The 23,848-nt window shown below is 43.5% G+C and overlaps 1 protein-coding gene across 1 annotated transcript in view; it reads left to right on the top strand.

The window, feature by feature from the left end:
- Positions 1 to 1,712: 1,712 nt before the first annotated feature.
- Positions 1,713 to 23,848, top strand: part of ipo11 (importin 11) — a gene marked incomplete at its 5' end in the record, with an annotated part of 149,279 nt that continues 127,143 nt past the window's right edge. The window contains 7 exon segments of the mRNA XM_045212406.1: positions 1,713 to 1,783; positions 2,222 to 2,414; positions 3,004 to 3,156; positions 3,323 to 3,366; positions 8,575 to 8,665; positions 9,201 to 9,248; positions 11,762 to 11,867. Of these exon segments, the coding sequence (XP_045068341.1) occupies positions 1,713 to 1,783; positions 2,222 to 2,414; positions 3,004 to 3,156; positions 3,323 to 3,366; positions 8,575 to 8,665; positions 9,201 to 9,248; positions 11,762 to 11,867 (706 nt within the window).

Consider the following 23,848-nt stretch of genomic DNA (forward strand, 5'->3'; position numbering starts at 1 on the left):
TAACCCCAAACGAGGGCATTGCGTTCATCCACCTCTGGCCTGCTGGCTCCCCTTCCTCTGCGGAAGCATAGTTCCCGGGCTCAGCCCAGTCAAAACTGTTCGCTGCTCCTGGCACCCCCAATGGTGGAACAAGCGCCCCCTCACGACGCCAGGACAGTGGAGTCACTCACCACCTTCCCGGAGACAAATAATCCTTCTACCCCCCAGCCTGTCCATTGAGTTGCCCATCCTCTATTTTCTCTCTCCTTTTCCTGTGTGTGATCCTTCCACTGAGGTCAGCCGTCTGGATATGCCATGTTATTACAGGTGTCACTGTCTGTGGAAGGATGTGTTTTTAGGTATGGGAACAGGTAGCCTCGTAATTACCAGATTGATTACCGCTGCGCTATCAGTCTGGAAGGGATTTCATTGAAGTCGTTTGGGCCGATAGGCATTGCCCAAAACAAATTAGAAGGTGATTGGATCACCTTCAACCAATCAGAAAACAGAAGCCACAGCGCTGCATTTTTCGGAAGTAACACAAGCACTTGCCGTCTTTCAAGAGAAAGGCATATCGAACACCAGGACAATAGGCTTAGGCTATATAATAGCAGAAATATAACATCAGCCAGGGGTGTATCTAATGATTTTGCCATACCGTAGCGATGGATATTAGTCTACTGCATAGGATTCAATACAGAGATTGTCTTGATACAGTAACCTCCGATAGTCTACAGTTTATTTTGCAGAGTTCAGACTGTCATGTAAAGCTTTATATTTAGCTGTCACAACCTAACTATGACTTTACATGTGTTATTGGCCTGTTGTCTACTGCCTGTCAGCAACTAAACCACCCCCATAGTTCATCAGAGGAAGCTGATTGGTCCGACGCAATGGTGAAAGAAAAGGCGGGGCTCAGGCCTGCGCAACCTTACCAGACTGATATCAGCTTGCAGGATCAGAGGCTTTGCGAGGCTAGGGAACAGGACCGTCGCCTCCTGTTCTTGAGGATGTCATCAGGAACGGTGAAGAGGAAGTAAACCTCCCAGGGCGTTTTTTTTATTGGCCACAGCATATTGTTTTTATAGATTCAATTTGATCGTCCGACTGAGTTATTCCTGACACGGCACCGTCTTTATTAGTCTACTTTATTGTATTACAGAAACAAAGGCCCTCTTTTCCCAGGTGGCGGTTTCATTCACTATCCCAGAGTGTGTGTTGGGCCTCATGACTTGTATGTACCATTCGTCACCACACATGAACTTCCCTACCAGGAAATAAGTTATTTGAATTGAATACACTAGGGGAATTAAAATATCCATCCATAGTGAAGTGCATTATGGTTTCACTGCCTTCATTCCTTCTCCCTTCAACTCGAGCGCTGTTATGATTGTATTACACAGAAAAGATCAGTGTATACCTTACAATTTCCTCCCCATCTTCTCTCCTCCCCTCCCTGATTTATTGGCAACCGGGCAGGGAGATAGACTCCGATGTCTGGCATTGGTGATCAGTGGGGGAAAAAGTGGTTGACATCAGAGTAACATTTTCTAATGTAGCCCCTTGTTGAAAGTGATGCACTTAATGTTGGCAAGAGCTGAAGGAAAGTGCCATGTCCACTTGTCATGTTTTGTATTGTTGTTTTATAGTGTTGTCATATGGCTTGTTGTTGTTCATACTGTTGTCATATAACGTACTGTTGTTCATATTTGTTTTGGTTTTATTTCTTCCAGGCCGGCAGGTAGGCCCAGAAAGCCCATGTCGAGAGAAACTTGAGAAGACTATCATACTGTACACTAAAGTGGTGAGTCAAACGGATGAGTCTACAACCATGTAGGCCTATGTGTTGCTACAAATGTACACTAGTTAGTTTCTCAGTAGTCTTGCTTGCATACCAGCGTACCAGGTACTGTTGACAAAGGCTGATATCCCAGCGCCAAATGCTTCAACTTCATCTGTCTTACTTGCTCTCTTTTTCTACATTCTTCTCTCTCTTTCTCTCCTATTCTACCGTCCTTTCTATTTCTGCCTTCCTCTTTTCTGACCCTCTTCTTTGTTATCTCCGCTTATTTTATTTTGTTCTGCTTTCCCTTCTCCTTTTCTGCCATCCTCTCCTTACCCATCTTTTTTTCTACTTTACTCTCTTGTTAATTTTCTCCACCTTCTCTGTTTCTCATGTTTTTCCTTAACCATTCCTTCCCCCTCTTTCTCTTTCACTTCTACCCCCCCTCTCTCTCTCTAGTTGTTAGATTTCCTGGAGGTCCATCCGTGTGCGTTCATCCCACTGATCCAGCGCTCTCTGGAATTTGCTGTCAGCTACGTGTTCACGCCGGCCGGCGAGGGCCTGGTCTTCGAGCGCTTCACCGTCCAGTGCATGAACCTCATCAAAACCATCGTCAAGAACGATGCCTACAAACCCTGCAAGAACATCGAGGGTAGGAGGAGGGTGGGGGCTAGGGCTGTCAATGTGATGGAATTTTGGATGACGGTTATTGGTCATCCAAATGATGCAGTCACCGTAAAAAACGATGTAATTTTTTTTTCCTTTCAGTTATGGGGGTTATTTTATTTTCACGACGGTCTTCATGTAGGCCGTCATTGTAAATAAGAATTTGTTCTTAACTGATTTGCCTAGTTAAATAAAGGTTAAATAAAAAGATCCATAAGAGTCGGTGACACGGTTATATGTAATTGTGCCTGCCCTAGTGGGGGCAGGGGAGTGGGAGGGAGGGAGGGAGAGAGAGAGATTACAATTAGGGAGAGGAGAGAGAATAGAAAGAGACAGAGACAAATGGATACAGCAGGCAAAATCAGCATGGCGTAGCATCGTTAATACAGCTAACCACAAATAACTGCACTTATTTGGCAGACAGATTGCAAGCATCATTAATGTACCATTCTAATAATATAATGGGTTTGGATGCGCCACAGTTTAGTTTCTCTCTGAGCTGTCGAGACTTAGTTGTCGAAGGTTGTGGTTAGTTTTGAATAGTTCTAACCTGCTGTCTGGGGCGCCCCTCTCAGACAGTAAGCCGGAGAGTCTGGAGGCCCACAAGATCAAGACGGCGTTCTTCACACACCCCACCCTCACGGAGATCGGACGGCGTCTCGTCTCCCACTACTTTCTGTTGACAGCGGAAGAACTGGCCATGTGGGAGGAGGACCCAGAGGGCTTCGGTACGCTCACAAATACATACTGCTACTAATGTGTTAACCTGTCACCTTGCCAGCTTTTCTCTCATGTTAACTCAGCTAATGCGTCCATCTGAATCTCCACACCATGCTGGAGTACACACACATACACCCTCCTTATCTCATTGTTGCTCTTTTTTTGTATTCACAGCTGTTGAAGAAACCGGGGGTGACTCCTGGAAATACAGTCTACGGGTGAGTGAATGACACACGTGCACACACACACACACATGTGCACACGCAAAGATGCCAGTGCACAGATACCAGACAGACAGACAGACTTGCTCAGCGCAGGCCAAGCCTTAGAAGCAGCCATGCTCTCCCTGTGACTCCTCTCACTAACAGCTTTGCTGATTTTTATTTCAACAATATATTCACAGTCACACTGAAGCTGATTATTTCCCCTCCATTTCATCATATCCCTCTTCTCCTGTATTGTTTGGGAGTCCTTGACTGGGGTCCTTGACTGGGGTGCAAAAGGATACCACAGCACAGCCACATACAACCAGGAACCAGAGAATTCCTAGAGATTTGTGAGACAGAAAGTGTGTTATAGGATAAGGGTGGAGAGGAGATAGTGTTTCTACCCATGGCCTGTGATGTATGGTCTTAGTAGATAACCACACACACCATTACCAGTACTATTCTCCACACACAAGAGCAACAATATTCTCCCTACCAGAGGGAAGCATGAGAGTAGTCTTTAGCTGAACTGTCATACAGGAAAAGGAAGACACATATTTCAGTCGTCTTAAGCAAAATAAACTGTTCTGTCCCCCAAAACACAGTAACAAAGTGTCTTATTGCAGTGCTGGTCAATCAGTTACACTATCAATTAGACTTACACTAGCTGAGCGACCGTTCTGTTATTTTTCAGTTTTTTAGCAACTAACGTAGGTTCAATTATTTATTCAATAAAAATTATTGTATTACTTTTTTTAGCTTAATGCACACATTGCATAGTTTCTCTAGAGATAAATCCGATCAATCCCGAACTGTGCGATGTAGTAGGGTAGTTTCCAACAGGCCAATATTCTACATAGTTTAGCGCACAAGACATGGTAATTAACTACAATGACCATAATCCATTGCACAAGCATTTGTCCGGTCTGTATGTTTCTTTTATGCCTGCTACATTAGGTTAGTGTGGGGCAGACACGGACAGTGAGAATGCATGATCGAGAGGTAAAGAGAATGCATGATCCAGAGGGAAAGAGAGCAGTTGCTTCGAGGTATCTCTTGCTGAAACAGGGTTTCCGTTAGGAAAATGTGGCACCATAAATTTGACCAGCAGCATTTGAATTTACCGGACATGTGAGAAATGTGAGAAATATGCAATGGGTGCGTAACCTGAAATCGCATTTAGATTATGGTAATGCATCTTAACTGAACATGCAAGTTGAGGATGCAACGATGTTCGGTCCTTACCGATTTTGTATGTGCACTTTGAAGAAGTTAGAATAACTGTCCACATTTACTTTTCCTCAGCCAACAAGACAAGTAACTAACAGCAAAATGACTTGCCTATGTCAATCTACTACCCCCATAGTAGAAAAGTTGCTAAAGACGACTTTCATTTAACAGTTCAGCTAAAGACTGCTCTCATTCTTCCCTCTGGTAGGGAGAATATTGTTGCTCTTGTGTGTGGAGAATAGTACTGGTAATGGTGTGTGTGGTTATCTACTAAGACCATACATCAAAAGGGCACCGCACATGCAAGCGGTTTCATGTGACAGATGACAATATACGTTAGAAATGTAGAAAGAAGGATCTAATATGCAACAACTAGCATGGGTTGCTAATGTGACTAGGATTGTGACTTTGGCTACTGGACAATAAAATAAAGTTGATATAAAATAATTGCCTCTACGGATATGGTCAGATTCTTGCTAGGCTACTTTGAAGCAAGGTAAGACATGCCTCATAATATGTATTAAAATGTTCAGGTTTCAAACAATTATGTTTTCAAAATGCATACTGCCTCCAGCTCATTGCAAGTTGTTGTGGGACACGCTGATGAAGCCTGTCTTCCATTGCCTACAGTGGGGAAAAAAAGTATTTAGTCAGCCACCAATTGTGCAAGTTCTCCCACTTAAAAAGATGAGAGGCCTGTAATTTTCATCATAGGTACACGTCAACTATGACAGACAAATTGAGAAAAAAAAATCCAGAAAATCACATTGTAGGATTTTTTATGAATTTATTTGCAAATTATGGTGGAAAATAAGTATTTGGTCACCTACAAACAAGCAAGAATTCTGGCTCTCACAGACCTGTAACTTCTTCTTTAAGAGGCTCCTCTGTCCTCCACTCGTTACCTGTATTAATGGCACCTGTTTGAACTTGTTATCAGTATAAAAGACACCTGTCCACAACCTCAAACAGTCACACTCCAAACTCCACTATGGCCAAGACCAAAGAGCTGTCAAAGGACACCAGAAACAAAATTGTAGACCTGCACCAGGCTGGGAAGACTGAATCTGCAATAGGTAAGCAGCTTGGTTAGAAGAAATCAACTGTGGGAGCAATTATTAGGAAATGGAAGACATACAAGACCACTGATAATCTCCCCTCGATCTGGGGCTCCACGCAAGATCTCACCCCGTGGGGTCAAAATGATCACAAGAACGGTGAGCAAAAATCCCAGAACCACACGGGGGGACCTAGTGAATGACCTGCAGAGAGCTGGGACCAAAGTAACAAAGCCTACCATCAGTAACACACTACGCCGCCAGGGACTCAAATCCTGCATTGCCAGACATGTCCCCCTGCTTAAGCCAGTACATGTCCAGGCCCGTCTGAAGTTTGCTAGAGTGCATTTGGATGATCCAGAAGAGGATTGGGAGAATGTCATATGGTCAGAGATGAAACCAAAATAGAACTTTTTGGTAAAAACTCAACTCGTCGTGTTTGGAGGACAAAGAATGCTGAGTTGCATCCAAAGACCACCATACCTACTGTGAAGCATGGGGGTGGAAACATCATGCTTTGGGGCTGTTTTTTCTGCAAAGGGACCAGGACGACTGATCCGTGTAAAGGGAAAGAATTAATGGGGCCATGTATCGTGAGATTTTGAGTGAAAACCTCCTTCCATCAGCAAGGGCATTGAAGATGAAACGTGGCTGGGTCTTTCAGCATGACAATGATCCCAAACACACCGCCCGGGCAACGAAGGAGTGGCTTCGTAGAAGCATTTCAAGGTCCTGGAATGGCCTAGCCAGTCTCCAGATCTCAACCCCATAGAAAATCTTTGGAGGGAGTTGAAAGTCTGTGTTGCCCAGCGACAGCCCCCAAAACATCACTGCTCTAGAGGAGATCTGCAAGGAGGAATGGGCCAAAATACCAGCAACAGTGTGTGAAAACCTTGTGAAGACTTACAGAAAACGTTTGACCTGTGTCATTGCCAACAAAGGGTATATAACAAAGTATTGAGAAACTTTTGTTATTGACCAAATACTTATTTTCCACCATAATTTGCAAATAAATTCATTAAAAATCCTACACTGTGATTTTCTGGATTTTTTTCCTCATTTTGTCTGTCATAGTTGACGTGTACCTATGATGAAAATTACAGGCCTCTCATCTTTTTAAGTGGGAGAACTTGCACAATTGGTGGCTGACTAAATACTTTTTCCCCCACTGTATGTATTCATTTCCTGTTTGAGATGCAGTAGCAGCAGCTCTCGTACTGTCTCACAGATTTTCTGCTCAAAGGTTCTGTATCTGTATGTTGTACGCGTGTGATAAATAAGATGCATAATGAATATAATGTACACGCGCCAATTTAATTCCACTAAATTATGGAAATGAACCTATAGACCGATAAGCATGACCAGTCAAAAGTATTTCCATCGACTGGTATTTCCATCAATAAACAGGCTAAAAAGCATTATTTCGCAATGGGATTTTTTCTCCTACTAAATAACTACTAAAATTGTGATTTTGTCATCTTATCTCTATAGAGATGAGATGATGACTTGGAGTGACATAATAAAGTCATCGAATTAAACAAATTTAACTGAACTATTTTATTAAAGTGATGTGAATAAATGATGGTTAATAAGTGCTAAGCAGTCACCACCATCATAGGACTTTTATATATAGTTTTATTCTGTGTTACAGCATTCAAACCAACTAGTGCATTTCATGTTTTTTTTAAATAATTGAAACCTTATTTTTTTACCGAACCGACCTCAAAAAGCACTAATCGCTCAGCACTACTCTCAACCAAAAACAGGCCATGATTAGAAAAAGGAGAAGTCTGCCCTCATAGTATTGAGCTGATACAAGGAAATGTGTTTGATATGGTATTGATATTGTGTATATGTATGTAAGTTAGGACCAGTGGGTAGCATGGTACAGGGAGGATGTTTTAGTGACGTCTCTGACGTCTGTCTGTTTCTCAACGAAGTGGGGTAAGCTTTGTGGGGTTTTGGCTGCTGCCTGTATCATCTCCTTACTGCTATCAGACGCCTTCCTCCCTCTCCCTCCCTACCTTGCTTCTTCTCTCCACCTCTCTTTCTCTGATCTTCCCTCTGTCCTCAGTTAAGCCCCACTTTGCTTACTTCCATAGCTCTCTGGTTTAGGATCCAAACTTCTTTTGAAGTACACCAGTGTAGTGTAGTCTACCGCTGATTAGGTCACAGTGGATTATGTAATTGGTGCCAACTCCTTTTAGGTGAGACCCAATTTAAATTAATTAATTTGACTCGCTGAGGATATCCGCGCACTCCTGTTTACTCCCAATCACAACTGTCTCAAATCTGCTACCACCCCTCCCCCATCAACCCTGCTTGGCTTTCAACTACACAGACACTGATAACTAGGGCCAACAGTTTATTCTAGTCAGGTCATGTGGTCATTGCAAACTCAGGGCCTTGCATATAAATTAACTCATCTGGACATGCATGCTCCAGTCCCCACTAAAGTATGCTGTTGGGAGGAAAATAGATCTTCCTTCCCAGTACAGTGGGTGATGTGTCCTTGATGTCTCCTGCCCTCTCCATCGTGGTCATCTAATGAGCTGTGTGTCAGTATGGCTTTATTATCAATGGTCTGTCATGGGCAGCAATACTATCACCTGGTTATTGATTCCCACTGGTGTTGATCATGTCAGTGTTGTTGCTCCCTGTGGGAGAATAACATGTTTGATGGGTGGGTTGTGTTTGTGGCTTGATCTAATAAAGCTTGACAGGTGTTGTATAGGTGATGACTAACCTTTAACTCTGTGAGTGATACCTGGCTGTTGCTGTCAGTGATGAGTCTCATGCGATGCATACCACGTGGCTCCCCTGCTCATTGATTTAGTGCCAGTAGAACTGATGGAGAGGGAGTGTGTGTATGTCTTTTGTCTGTCTGTGTGTTTGTGTTGTTGTTTACTTATCCCCCCCCCCCTTTCACCAGCCTTGTACGGAAGTGTTGTTCTTGGACATATTCCACAACTACAGTCAGACCCTGACACCAGTGCTGCTGGAGATGGTGCTGAATCTACAAGGTAAGTCTGTCATTGTATTGCTCTGTAAGACAGTCATTTCTGATCTCAATAAAGGTCAAATAGAAACATGTTTCACAGAATGGAGCATGATTCCTTTCTAACCTTGTCTTGTCCAACCACAGCTTTGGTTGTGGAGTTGTCCACTTAAATGGCTCAGAACACGTGCTGTACAACATAACCATTCAAGTATTTAGAAACACATTCTTTAGATTACAATATGAGATTTCCCCTGTGATAAGTCATTAGTTTCCAGAGTGAGTTGTCAGTGCACACAAACACAGGACAATTACAGGGTGTCTTTAGGCCAGTGTTCGTCTCTGACTGTTATATAATAGAGGACTGTCGGAGTGAGGAGAAATAGGATAACACTAGATTGGAACAATTTAACTGAGAGCCCAAATATTGATTGTGAGAAGCCACTCCGGCTCCAACAACAGGGGTGTAAGTGAGAGGGACAGAGCATTCCATCATTTTCCATGTCTCGCTTATTATCGTCTGTGTGTAGGTTTAACTTGGTGTATGTGTGTGATTGCAGGACCAACCAATGTGGAGGACTCTGTTCAGCTGCTGATGAAGGATGCAGGTGGGTAATCATGAGTTCTTGCGGTCTCACTGCAGTAAGGTCAGAGGTCAGGGCTCTCTGCAAGGTCAGCGGTACCTCTGTTCCTCAGATCTGAAGCTGAGACATCCAGATAAGAAATGGCTGCAGATTATTCCCTTGTCCAGAGGCTGTAAAAAGTCTGTATATGATCAGCTGCCGCATTTTTGCAGTGACTATAGTCTGACGGTCTTAAGTGCCTAACAGCTCTGACATCACAGGATTTTGACGTACGTTCTCATACAGTGCCTTCGGAAAGTATTCAGAACCCTTTACTTTTTCCACATTTTGTTACGTTACAGCCTTATTCTAAAATTTATTAAATTCTTTTTTCCCCCTCATCAATCTAGACACAATACCCCATAATGACAAAGCAAAAACATATTTTTAAATACATTTTTGCTAAATTATATAAAATAAAAAAACATAAGTATTCATACCCTTTACTCAGTACTTTGTTGAAGCACCTTTGGCAGTGATTACAGCATTGATTCTTCATGGGTATGACACTACAAGCTTGGCACACCTGTATTTGGGGAGTTTCTCCCATTCTTCTCTGCAGATCCTCTTGAGCTCTGTCAGGTTGGATGGGGAGCGTTGCTGCACAGCTATTTTCAGGTCTCTCCAGAGATGTTCGATTGGGTTTAAGTCCGGGCTCTGGCTGGGCCACTCAAGGATTCGAAGCCACTCCTGCGTTGTCTTGGCTGTGTGCTTAGGGTCGTTGTACTGTTGGAAGGTGAACCTTCGCCCCCAGTCTGAGGACCTGAGCGCCCTGGAGCAGGTTTTCATCAAGGATCTCTCTGTACTTTGCTCCGTTCATCTTTACCTCGATCCTGACTAGTCTCCCAGTCCATTCCACTGAAAAACATCCCCACAGCATGATGCTGCCACCACCATGCTTCACTGTAGGGATGGTGCCAGGTTTCCCCCAGACGTGGCACTTGGCATTCAGGCCAAAGAGTTCAATCTTGGTTTCATCAGACCAGAGAATCTTGTTTCTCACGGTCTGAGAGTCTTTAGGTGCCTTTTGGCTGTCATGTGCCTTTTACTGAGGAGTGGCTTCCGTCTGGCCACTCTACCATAAAGGCCTGATTGGTGGAGTGCTGCAGAGATCGTTGTCCTTCCAGAAGGACAACCATCTCCACCGAGGAACTCTAGAACTCTGTCAGAGGGACCATCGGGTTCTTGGTCAGCTCCCTGACCAAGGCCCTTCTCCCCCGATTGCTCAGTTTGGCCGGCCGGGCGGCCAGCTCTAGGAAGAGTCTTGGTGGATCCAAACTTCTTCCATTTAAGAATGATGGAGGCCACTGTGTTCTTGGGGACCTTCAATGCTGCAGACATTTTTTGGGACCCTTCCCCAGATCTGAGCCTCGACACAATCCTGTCTCGGAGCTCTACGGACAATTCCTTCGACATCATGGCTTGGTTTTTGCTCTGACATGCACTGTCAACTGTGGGACCTTATATAGCCAGTTGTGTGCCTTTCCAAATAATGTCCAATCAATTGAGTTTACGACTGGTGGACTCCAATCAAGTTGTAGAAACATCTCAAGGACGACCAATGGAAACAGGATGCACCTGAGCTCATTTTTGAATCTCATAGCAAAGGGTCTGAGGGTTGTGTGTAGATTGCTGAGGATTTTTTATTTATTTAATCCATTTTAGAATAAGGCGGTAATGTAACAAAATGTGGATAAAGTCAAGGGGTCTGAATACTTTCCGAAGGCACTGTATACCGTAAATCTCACTGGATCCTTAATAGATCTCAATCAGGGTTTGAAAATAAGATAAAACAGGCACATTTCCTGGGGATATTATTCACCACTGGGTCTTACCTGGAAGTCCAGGTAGTGTTTTGGAACACAGAATGTCTAGATGAGTCATACCGGTATACAGGACACACTGATGTTCCTGTTCCCTGCCTCCTGTGATTTACTCCCTAGAGAGACACCTTATTTTTTTCCCCTGCCCCCCTCTCTCATCCTTGCTCCCCCGACTCTAGTTTGATCACTCCTTAGACAGACTATAACTCCCTCTCTCTGGGTCTCATTTGGTAGAAAGCCTGTCCTTGTCCTGATGTTGCTTCCAGTATGTATCCTTCTCCCTCTGTGGTCGTTAGCGCACCACAGGTTCTCCCAGCGCTGTTAATGACAACGTTTGTCCAACACACCACCACTATGGTGTCATCAGTTGTCCACATTGTTTATAGTTGACTGTGTCTCACTAAAATCCACATGTAGTGTCAGTGGGTTATTTTAGTGTAGTTACTCAAATGGGCTTTATGGATGAGAATAGCAATATAACATCACTTTAATGTGTTTCTGTTTTGTTCCTTATGCCCCGCGTTTTCTTCAATATAAAATGACAAAACTCCAAATGTACAGCTCAGGCTATTAGATATCGGATGGCAAGAAAATAGAAATGGATGGTATCTTTCAGTCGTAACAGTATTTCATCGTTGAAAAAAGGCTCATTTATGTGTTGCTATCTGTCCACAGTGTACAATGCAGTGGGGCTGGCTGCATACGAGCTGTTTGACAACATTGACTTTGACCAGTGGTTCAACAATCAGCTTCTGGGCGAGCTACAAGTTAGCCACCACAGGTATGTCATAACTGTGTCATAATGATGCATTATTAACAATGATGGATTGCATTTGTGTAGGTGTAATGCTTTTCCAAGAACTTGAAGTGCTTTCAGTAGGGCGTGACAACTATCCTGTTACCCAATCCGTGAACTGGTTTCCTCTATCGCCACCCAATGACAGTTGGAGTTAATGTTGACTCAATTGAGCTTCATTTATGTAACCTCCATCCACTGTTTCCCCATCAATCAATGCAAATCACTCCTTTAGCCAAAAACGACTGTCACTTGGTTAGTAGTTGGTGTCAGTACAAACATCCAGACTCAGGCTGTGATGACTCTGCTAAAAGAAGAGCGAGGGAGAGCCAGTGTTTTGGAAGGAGAGGAGGAGGAGAGGGTAAAGGTGGAATGTGTGATCTCATGCAGTACAATGGAACCCTCTCGACACTTGAGTGGTCAAACACACAAAGGAAGTGATGTCCCAACGACGGTGTGATGTCACAGTGCAGGTGTGGTGATGTCACAATGGGGCTTTGATGGGGGTGTTCTATCCACGGAATGAAAATGGCTCCAGCCTCTCTCAGCCTCTCTGACACATCAAAGCACACAGACTTACTTGTGTTAAAGTAGCTCCATCTGGCCTTATCATCTGTCTATGGTGGGTGGGCTGCTGCTCTTCAAAGAGAGTGTTAGGCTGAGCCATTCACCTGCTACACCATTCAACTTCTTTGTTGTAGTCTATTCAGAGAATAAAGTCAGGTTGATATACAATATGTGCTCTGATACACTTTTGAACTTTGTCTTTCTTTGAGCTACTGGCGCTTCAGATGTCACGTGGCTTTGACTGAACATTGTTTACAGTTGCACACTGTAAATGTAGCTTACAGTTCTGAGGACGCACAACGTGATTGTTTTATTTTCTCTCATGTGTTATGGGTTGCGTTTTACATGGAAAGGTATTTTATTATCATAACGCATTTAGCCCTCCGGTCAGCCCGTGACAACAGTATGGTATGTCCCCCACTTCAAATAGCAATTAGCCTACAGGCAGGGTCTACAAGACCTGACACAGATCAATGCAAAACACTCACCAGAAAGATGAGAGTCAGTTCTATGATGGAGAACATCAGACTTGTCTTCCACTGTTGCTATTAGCCTAGTCTACTGTTAGCCAAAAACTACCGATATAGTACCCTGAAAACAACTGCACACTGTCTGCTGTTGTGGCATGTTGCATCATTCTGATTGGTCAAGAGAGTAGAGCAATTATAGTTTTTGAATTTCAACTATAAATTCATGATATTATTCGAATAGTGAAATAATATCAAATGCCCATCCCAAACAGTTACCTAGGTACATTGCCTTCAGAAAGTATTCACACTCTTTGAATTATTCCACATTTTGTTGTTACAGCCTGAATTCAAAATGGATTAAATAGATTTTCTTTCTCACCCATCTATACACACTACCCCATAATGATAGTGAAAACATGTTTTTAGACATTTTTGCAAATTCATTGAAATTTACATAAGTATTCACACACACCCCTATAAGAGCTTTGCACACCTGGATTGTACAATATTTTCACATTCTTAAAAAAAGTATTCAATCTGTGAAGTTGGTTGTTAATCGTTGCTAGACAGATATTTTCAAGTCTTGCCATAGATTTTCAAGCCAATTTAAGTAAACTTTTTTTTTTGCCGTTTTACTTTAGTGCCTTATTGCAAACAGGGTGCATGTTTTGGAATATTTTTATTCTGTACAGGCTTCCTTCTTTTCACTCTGTCATTTAGGTTAGTATTGTGGAGTCACTACAGTGTTGTTGACCCATCCTCAGTTTTCTCCTATCACAGCAATTAAGCACATTTTTACTCCTTAACTTATTTAGGCTTGCCACCACCACCCTTTTTTGCTACATATACAGTGGGGAGAACAAATATTTGATACACTGCCAATTTTGCAGGTTTTCCTACTTACAAAGCATGTAGAGGTCTGTAATTTTTATCATAGGTACACTTCAACTGTGAGAGACGGAATCTAAAACAAAAATCCATAAAATCACATTGTAATTCATTTGCATTTTATTGCATGACATAAGTATTTGATACATCAGAAAAGCAGAAATAAGTATTTGACCCCCTCTCAATCAGAAAGATTTCTGGCTCTCAGGTGTCTTTTATACAGGTAACGAGCTGAGATTAGGAGCACACTCTTAAAGGGAGTGCTCCTAATCGCAGTTTGTTACCTGTATAAAAGACACCTGTCCACAGAAGCAATCAATCAATCAGATTCCAAACTCTCCACTAAGGCCAAGACCAAAGAGCTCTCCAAGGATGTCAGGGACAAGATTGTAGACCTACACAAGGCTGGAATGGGCTAAAAGACCATCGCCAAGCAGCTTGGTGAGAAGGTGACAACAGTTGGTGCGATTATTCGCAAATTAAAGAAACACAAAAGACCTGTCAATCTCCCTCGGCCTGGGGCTCCATGCAAGATCTCACCTCGTGGAGTTGCAATGATCATGAGAACGGTGAGGAATCAGCTCAGAACTACACGGGAGGATCTTGTCAATGATCTCAAGGCAGCTGGGACCATAGTCACCAAGAAAACAATTGGTAATACACTACGCCGTGTTTGGAGGAGGAGGAATGCTGCCTATGACCCCAAGAACACCATCCCCCTCATTAAAATGCAAATCAATTTATAACATTTTTGACATGCGTTTTTCTGGATTTTGTTGTTGTTATTCTGTCTCTCACTGTTCAAATAAACCTACCATTAAAATGATAGACTGATCATGTCTTTGTCAGTGGGCAAACATACAAAATCAGTAGCGGATCAAATACTTTTTTCCCTCACTGTATATACACACACTACCATTCAAAAGTTTGGGTTCACTTAGAAATGTCCTTGTTATCCATGAAAACATACATGACATGAGTTTGAATAGGAAATATACGAAAATGCATAGGAAATGTAGTCCCTAAAACACTTCAGCGAGCAGGCCTTTCTAATTGACCTGGCCCGGGTATCCTAGATGGATATTGACCTCATTCCGTCAGTAGAGGATGCCTGGGTGTTCTTCAAAAGTGCTTTCCTCTCCATCTTAAATAAGCATGCCCCATTCAAAAAAATGCAGAACTAAGAACAGATATAGCCCCTGGTTCACCCCAAACTTGACTGCGCTTGACCAGCACAAAAACATCCTGTGGCGTACTGCATTAGCATCGAACAGCCCCCGCGATATGCAACTTTTCAGGGAAGTCAGGAACCAATATACACAAGCAGTCAGGAAACCAAAGGCTAACTTTTTCAAACAGAAATGTGCATCCTGTAGCACTAACTCCAAAACGTTTTGGGACACTGTAAAGTCCATGGAGAATAAAAGCACCTCCTCCCAGCTGCCCACTGCACTGAGGCTAGGAAACACTGTCACCACTGATAAATCTACGATAATCGAGAATTTCAATAAGCATTTTTGCTACGGCTGGCCATGCTTTCCACCTGGCTACCCCTACCCCGGCCACCAGCTCTGCACCCTCCGCTGCAACTTGCCCATGCCACGCTCAAGGTCCTAAACGATATAATAACTGTGATTGATAAAAGACAGTACTGTGCAGCCGTCTTCATCGACCTGGCCAAGGCTTCTGACTCTGTCAATCACCGCATTCTTATTGGCAGACTAAATAGCCTTGGTTTCTCAACTGACTGCCTCGCCTGGTTCACCAACTACTTCTCAGATAGAGTTCAATGTGTCAAATCGGAGGGCCTGTTGTCTGGACCTATGGCAGTCTCTATGGGGGTGCCACAGGGTTCAATTCTCGGGCCGACTCTATTCTCTGTGTATATCAATGATGTCGCTCTTGCTGCTGGTGACTCTCAGATCCACCTCTACGAGACGACACCATTTTGTATACATCTGGCCCTTCATTGGACACTGTGTTAACAAACCTCCAAACGAGCTTCAATGCCATAAAACACTCCTTCAGTAGCCTCCAACTGCTCTTAAACGCTAGTAAAACTAAATGCATGCTCTTCAATCGAATGCTGCTTGCACCCACCCGCCCGCCCGACTAGAATCACTACTCTCGACGGGTCTGACTTAGAATATGTGGACAACTACAAATACCTAGGTGTCTGGTTAGACCGTAAACTCTCCTTCTAGACTCACATTAAGCATCTCCAATCCAAAGTTAAATCTAGAATCGGCTTCCTGTTTCGCAACAAAGCCTCCTTCACTCATGCTGCTAAACATGCCCTCGTAAAACTGACTATCCTACCGATCCTTGACTTCGGCGATGTCATTTACAAAATAGCTTACAACACTCAACTCAGCAAAGTGGATGTAGTCTATCACAGTGCCATCCGTTTTGTCACCAAAGTCCCATATACCTTCCACCATTGTGACCTGTACGCTCTCGTTGGCTGGCCCTCACTACATATTCGTCGCCAAACCCACTGGCTCCAGGTCATCTATAAATCAGTTCTAGGCCTTATCTTAGCTCATTGGTCACCATAGCAACACCCACCCGTAGTATGCGCTCCAGCAGGTACAGTGGGGAAAAAAAGTATTTAGTCAGCCACCAATTGTGCAAGTTCTCCCACTTAAAAAGATGAGAGAGGCCTGTAATTTTCACCATAGGTACACGTCAACTATGACAGACAAAATGAGGAAAAAAAATCCAGAAAATCACATTGTAGGATTTTTTATGAATTTATTTGCAAATTATGGTGGAAAATAAGTATTTGGTCAATAACAAAAGTTTCTCAATACTTTGTTATATACCCTTTGTTGGCAATGACACAGGTCAAACGTTTTCTGTAAGTCTTCACAAGGTTTTCACACACTGTTGCTGGTATTTTGGCCCATTCCTCCATGCAGATCTCCTCTAGAGCAGTGATGTTTTGGGGCTGTCACTGGGCAACACGGACTTTCAACTCCCTCCAAAGATTTTCTATGGGGTTGAGATCTGGAGACTGGCTAGGCCACTCCAGGACCTTGAATGCATCTTACGAAGCCACTCCTTCGTTGCCCGGGCGGTGTGTTTGGGATCATTGTCATGCTGAAAGACCCAGCCACGTTTCATCTGCAATGCCCTTGCTGATGGAAGGAGGTTTTCACTCAAAATCTCACGATACATGGCCCCATTCATTCTTTCCTTTACACGGATCAGTCGTCCTGGTCCCTTTGCAGAAAAACAGCCCCAAAGCATGATGTTTCCACCCCCATGCTTCATAGTAGGTATGGTGTTCTTTGGATGCAACTCAGCATTCTTTGTCCTCCAAACACGACGAGTTGAGTTTTTACCAAAAAGTTATATTTTGGTTTCATCTGACCATATGACATTCTCCCAATCCTCTTCTGGATCATCCAAATGCACTCTAGCAAACTTCAGACGGGCCTGGACATGTACTGGCTTCAGCAGGGGACACAGGATTTGAGTCCCTGGCGGCGTACTGTGTTACTGATGGTAGGCTTTGTTACTTTGGTCCCAGCTCTCTGCAGGTCATTCACTAGGTCCCCCGTGTGGTTCTGGGATTTTTCCTCACCGTTCTTGTGATCATTTTGACCCCACGGGGTGAGATCTTGCGTGGAGCCCCAGATCAAGGGAGATTATCAGTGGTCTTGTACGTCTTCCATTTCCTAATAATTGCTCCCACAGTTGATTTCTTCAAACCAAGCTGCTTACCTATTGCAGATTCAGTCTTCCCAGCCTGGTGCAGGTCTACAATTTTGTTTCTGGTGTCCTTTGCCAGCTCTTTGGTCTTGGCCATAGTGGAGTATGGAGTGTGACTGTTTGAGTTTGTGGACAGGTGTCTTTTATACTGATAACAAGTTCAAACAGGTGCCATTAATACAGATAACGAGTGGAGGACAGAGGAGCCTGTTAAAGAAGAAGTTACAGGTCTGTGAGAGCAAGAAATCTTGCTTGTTTGTAGGTGACCAAATACTTATTTTCCACCATAATTTGCAAATAAATTCATTAAAAATCCTACAATGTGATTTTCCGGATTTTTTTTCCTCCATTTGTCTGTCATAGTTGACGTGTACCTATGATGAAAATTACAGGCCTCTCTCATCTTTTTAAGTGGGAGAACTTGCACAATTGGTGGCTGACTAAATACTTTTTTCCCCCACTGTATATCTCACTGGTCATCCCCAAAGCCAACACCTCCTTAGGCCGCCATTCCTTTGAGTTCTCTGCTGCAAATGACTTGGAACAAACTACAAAAATCTCTGAAGCTGGAGACACTTATCTCCCTCATTAACTTTAAGCATCAGTTGTCAGAGCAGCTTACCAATCACTGTACCTGTACACAGCCCATCTGTAATTAGCCCACCCAACTACCTCATCCCCATATTGTTATTTACATTGTTATTTATTTTTCTCATTTGCACCCCAGTGTCTCTATTTGCACATCATCTTCTGCACATCTATCACTCCAGTGTTAATACTAAATAGTAATTATTTTGCACTATTGCCTATTTATTGCCTTACCTCCATAACTTACTACATTTGCACACACTGTATATAGATGTTCTATTTTCTATTGTGTTATTGACAAAGTTTTTTTTTACCCCATATGTAACTCTGTGTTGTTTTTATTGCACTGCTTTGCTTTATCTTGGCCAGGTCGCAGTTGTAAATGAGAACTTGTTCTCAACTGGCTTACCTGGTTAAATAAAGGTGAAATTTTTGTTTTTGTTTTGACAAGGATAGAAATAATGATTTTTAATAGAAATAATAATTGTCCTTCAAACTTTGCTTTCGTCAAAGAATCCTCAATTTGCAGCAATTACAGCTTTGCAGACCTTTGGCATTCTAGTTGTGAATTTGTTGAGGTAACCTTCCACAAGTTGGATTGGCTTGATGGGCACTTCTTACGTACCATACAGTCAAGCTGCTCCCACAACAGCTCAATAGGGTTGAGATCCGGTGACTGTGCAGACAGAATACCTGCTGACTGCTTCTTCCCTAAATAGGTCTTGCATAGTTTGGAGCTATGCTTTGGGTCATTGTCCTGTTGTAGGAGGAAATTGCCTCCAATCAAGCGCCGTCCACAGGGTATGGCATGGTGATGCAAAATGGAGTGAAAGCCTTCCTTCTTCAAGATCCCTTTTACCCTGTACAAATCTCCCACTTTACCACCACCAAAGCATCCCCAGACCATCACATTGCTTCCACCATGCCTCCAGCATCTTTTCATTTGGTCTGCGTCTCACAAATGTTCTTCTTTGTGATCTGAACACCTCAAACTTTGATTTGTCTGTCCATAACACTTTTTTCCAATCTTCCTCTGTCCAGTGTTCTTTTGCCCATCTTAATCTTTTATTTTTATTGGCCAGTCTGAGATGGCTTTTTCTTTGCAACTCTGCCTAGAAGGTTAGCATCCTGGAGTCGCCTCTTCACTGTTGACATTGAGACTGGTGTTTTGCGGGTACTATTTAATGAAGCTGCCAGTTCAGGACCTGTGAGGCGCCTGTTTCTAAAACTAGACACTCATGTATTTGTCCTCTTGCGCAGTTGTGCACCGGGGCCTCACACTCCTCTTTCTATTCTGGTTAGAGCCAGTTTGCGCTGTTCTGTGAAGGGAGTAGTACACAGCGTTGTACGAGATCTTCAGTTTTTTGGCAATTTTCTTGCTCCAGATACTCAACTAGTCTCAAGAAGGACAGTTTTATTGCTTCTTTAATCAGCACAACAGTTTTCAGCTGTGCTAATATAATTGCAAAAGGGTTTTCAAATGATCAATTAGCCTTTTAAAATGATGAACTTGGATTAGCAAACACAACGTGCCATTGGAACACAGGACTGATGGTTGCTGTACGCCTATGTAGATATTCCATTTAAAATCAGCCGTTTCCAACTACAATAGCCATTTACAACATTATCAATGTCTACACTGTATTTCTGATCAATTTGATGTTATTTTAATGGACAAAAAAAATGCTTTTCTTTTGAAAACAAGGACATTTCTAAGTGACCCCAAACTTTTGAACGGTAGTGTATGTATAACTTTATGAGCTGGATTGACTGTCTTTAAAAAAATATATATATATATTTTCATTCGCGCTCGTTAGCATATTTAATAGAAATGTGCTATTACTTGTGCAAATTCTGTTAGGATTCTGGTAATAGACGTCACATGGGCTTTTTTGGCAACCCCTTGTGTACTAAACCAGTAATACCGTAAATCCTGGGGTGAGAGAAGGACGAAATGACAATATAAAACTCTGGATACCGCCCAACCCTAGTACTGTTCCGTTTTAGTGGTTTAACGTGCTCTTGTCTGGATCTCATCCCAGATAGTTAGGATGCAACCTAAATGGTACTCTATTATCTTTTATAGTGCATTCTGCCACCACAGCACTATATAAGGATTAGGGTGCCATTTGGGATGCATCCTTAGTGTGTGTTGCTGAATAGTTTGTTATTCCGTGTGGGTATTTGTATGGTGAAAAGCAGAGCCAGAGAATTATGGAAGAAGGCATTTGGAATCAAGCCATTCATTATCCGCCATCCCTACCGGGCGGAAGTATACGGACGTAAGAAGAAGAAAAAAAGAGAGAAGCGAGAGACCGGGAGAGCGAGACGGATAGGAGAGAGCGAGAGACCGATAGAGCGACAGATACCGAGAGAGACTGATCCAGCCAGGGCAGTTGCTAAAAGGCATCTGCTGCTTTCACTGCTGACCTTCTTGTGTGGACACTGTCAGACAGGCAGTGGTTTGGTACACGCAAAGACAACCAGGTGTGCGCGTGTCTGCCCTAACCTTGCTTTTGGCATTTCCCCCCGCCCGTGCTGCTCGGCCCTCTGGGTAATGGCTGATGGTAGGGGATGGATAAGACTGAATTGTGTTGTAGTAAAGGCCACCACATGTGGCATACCTGCATTCAGCGGGAGGGAGAGAGAGGAATGATGCTGCAGAGGGATCGGCGTGTTCTGAAAGGGCACCACATGTGGCCCACTTGCACCCGTCACCTGCTAGCCTGCTCTTAATACCCACTGCTAGGGGTGAGGGAGGGAGACCGCAAGAGACATGGGGGGTACAAAGCACCAGCCATTTTCTCCTCTCCAAAATAATTGAATACATCCCAGATCTGTGTCTTTTCCTACAGCTAGTTTACAGCGCGTTAGCAGAGTGCCAAAAGGCCTCTGAGAGAGGCAGTTGGTTTTTAAATGACTGTGGTAGTCAGTGCTTACATGATGTGCCTGCCTGCCTGCCTGGGTTCACGACAGGATTTGTGCTTCTATAAAAGACTAGTGCCAACTCTCTGTTCTCCAGGGCCAGTGTTCTGATGTTCCGGTAGTTTACAATGCATTAGGCGAGTGCTAATCGGCCTGGGAGCCTGTGGCGGGTCTGGTACTCTGAATCTGGCTGCGGTGGTGTGTGGTCAGCTGCAGGAAGATGACTCAGTCTGTAGTGAGCCATGAAGAGCAGGCCCAGACCCTCCCTCTGACCCCCATAGACCCCCTCTTTATCCCCCCCTCACCTACAGTGGGGAAAAAAGGATTTAGTCAGCCACCAATTGTGCAAGTTCTCCCACTTAAAAAGATGAGAGAGGCCTGTAATTTTCATCATAGGTACACGTCAACTATGACATACAAAATGAGAAAAAAATATCCAGAAAATCACATTGTAGGATTTTTTTATGAATTATTTGCAAATTATGGTGGAAAATAGTTTCTCAATACTTTGTTATATACCCTTTGTTGGCAATGACACAGGTCAAACGTTTTCTGTAAGTCTTCACAAGGTTTTCACACACTGTTGCTGGTATTTTGGCCCATTCCTCCATGCAGATCTCCTCTAGAGCAGTGATGTTTTGGGGCTGTCGCTGGGCAACACGGACTTTCAACTCCCTCCAAAGATTTTCTATGGGGTTGAGATCTGGAGACTGGCTAGGCCATTCCAGGACCTTGAAATGCTTCTTACGAAGCCACTCCTTCGTTGCCCGGGCGGTGTGTTTGGGATCATTGTCATGCTGAAAGACCCAGCCACGTTTCATCTTCAATGCCCTTGCTGATGGAAGGAGGTTTTCACTCAAAATCTCACGATACATGGCCCCATTCATTCTTTCCTTTACACGGATCAGTCGTCCTGGTCCCTTTGCAGAAAAACAGCCCCAAAGCATGATGTTTCCACCCCCATGCTTCACAGTAGGTATGGTGTTCTTTGGATGCAACTCAGCATTCTTTGTCCTCCAAACACGACGAGTTTAGTTTTTACCAAAAAGTTCTATTTTGGTTTCATCTGACCATATGACATTCTCCCAATCCTCTTCTGGATCATCCAAATGCACTCTAGCAAACTTCAGACGGGCCTGGACATGTACTGGCTTAAGCAGGGGGACACGTCTGGCACTGCAGGATTTGTGTCCCTGGCGGCGTAGTGTGTTACTGATGGTAGGCTTTGTTACTTTGGTCCCAGCTCTCTGCAGGTCATTCACTAGGTCCCCCCGTGTGGTTTTGGGATTTTTGCTCACCGTTCTTGTGATCATTTTGACCCCACGGGGGTGAGATCTTGCGTGGAGCCCCAGATCGAGGGGAGATTATCAGTGGTCTTGTATGTCTTCCATTTCCTAATAATTGCTCCCACAGTTGATTTCTTCAAACCAAGCTGCTTACCTATTGCAGATTCAGTCTTCCCAGCCTGGTGCAGGTCTACAATTTTGTTTCTGGTGTCCTTTGACAGCTCTTTGGTCTTGGCCATAGTGGAGTTTGGAGTGTGACTGTTTGAGGTTGTGGACAGGTGTCTTTTATACTGATAACAAGTTCAAACAGGTGCCATTAATACAGGTAACGAGTGGAGGACAGAGGAGCCTCTTAAAGAAGAAGTTACAGGTCTGTGAGAGCCAGAAATCTTGCTTGTTTGTAGGTGACCAAATACTTATTTTCCACCATAATTTGCAAATAAATTCATAAAAGATCCTACAATGTGATTTTCTGGATTTTTTTCCTCATTTTGTCTGTCATAGTTGACGTGTACCTATGATGAAAATTACAGGCCTCTCTCATCTTTTTAAGTGGGAGAACTTGCACAATTGGTGGCTGACTAAATACTTTTTTCCCCCACTGTAAACACTCACACATAGCCCTTCTCCTCTCTTTCTCCCTCATTAAAGGTACTACATAGGGACATTAAAAAGGCACATGGATGAGAATGGATTCATGAGCATTTGAATTGAGCATTAAGCAATGTTCTGACCTGGAGTCGTACGTGTGTAAAGAGACTTAGCGTTGTCTGCTTTATGCCAAAGCCTGTCTTGACACCAACCTGAACGACAGAAAAAGATCCTTCATGACATGTATTTTTTATTGACTGTGTTCTACTTGGTATTCTGCTGCAAAGCTCTTTGATACTGTCTGCCTTCATACATTTTTATGATTTAAGGTGAGTCAGTGTGTGATTGATGACCTGTCTGTCTCCACAGTGACACACAGTTTAAATATATGAGTAGGTGCATCTGTCAGTCTGACAGGGACTGTATCGAGTGTGACTGACACTTCACTATGCTGCCCGCCCCAGGCTCCCGTAAGCTCCAGCGATTAAAGGGATTGTCACTGTTTTGTCCAGCGGGCTGATGGACTTACTGTCACCACTGGCCTCCTCCCCTTTAAGCCAAATGGCTGTGGTGACTGGTAGTGAGTAATCACAGTACTGACAGATGAAATCACTCACTAAGAGGTGGCATTGTAGCATGGAGGGTTATCTAGGGTTGCATCTGACACTAACACACTTTTATGTGCGCACAAACACGCACTCTCGTGTGCACACACTAACACACAATAAAGACGGAACACCATAGTTCAATAAATAAATTGATGATATGTTCTGATATAAAGTTAAGTTTGTTCTCAATCACTGTGATGACACCACATCCGTTATCTACTACTACTACAGGGCTCTGGACTAAACATTTTCCCCTGGTGGCACTGGTGCAACAACATTTTTCAATTGGTGGCACCAGCCCATGATTTGGTGGCACCCCCCCCGCA

This window comes from Coregonus clupeaformis, unplaced genomic scaffold, assembly GCF_020615455.1.
Source record: "Coregonus clupeaformis isolate EN_2021a unplaced genomic scaffold, ASM2061545v1 scaf0011, whole genome shotgun sequence".
Taxonomy (NCBI): domain Eukaryota; kingdom Metazoa; phylum Chordata; class Actinopteri; order Salmoniformes; family Salmonidae; genus Coregonus; species Coregonus clupeaformis.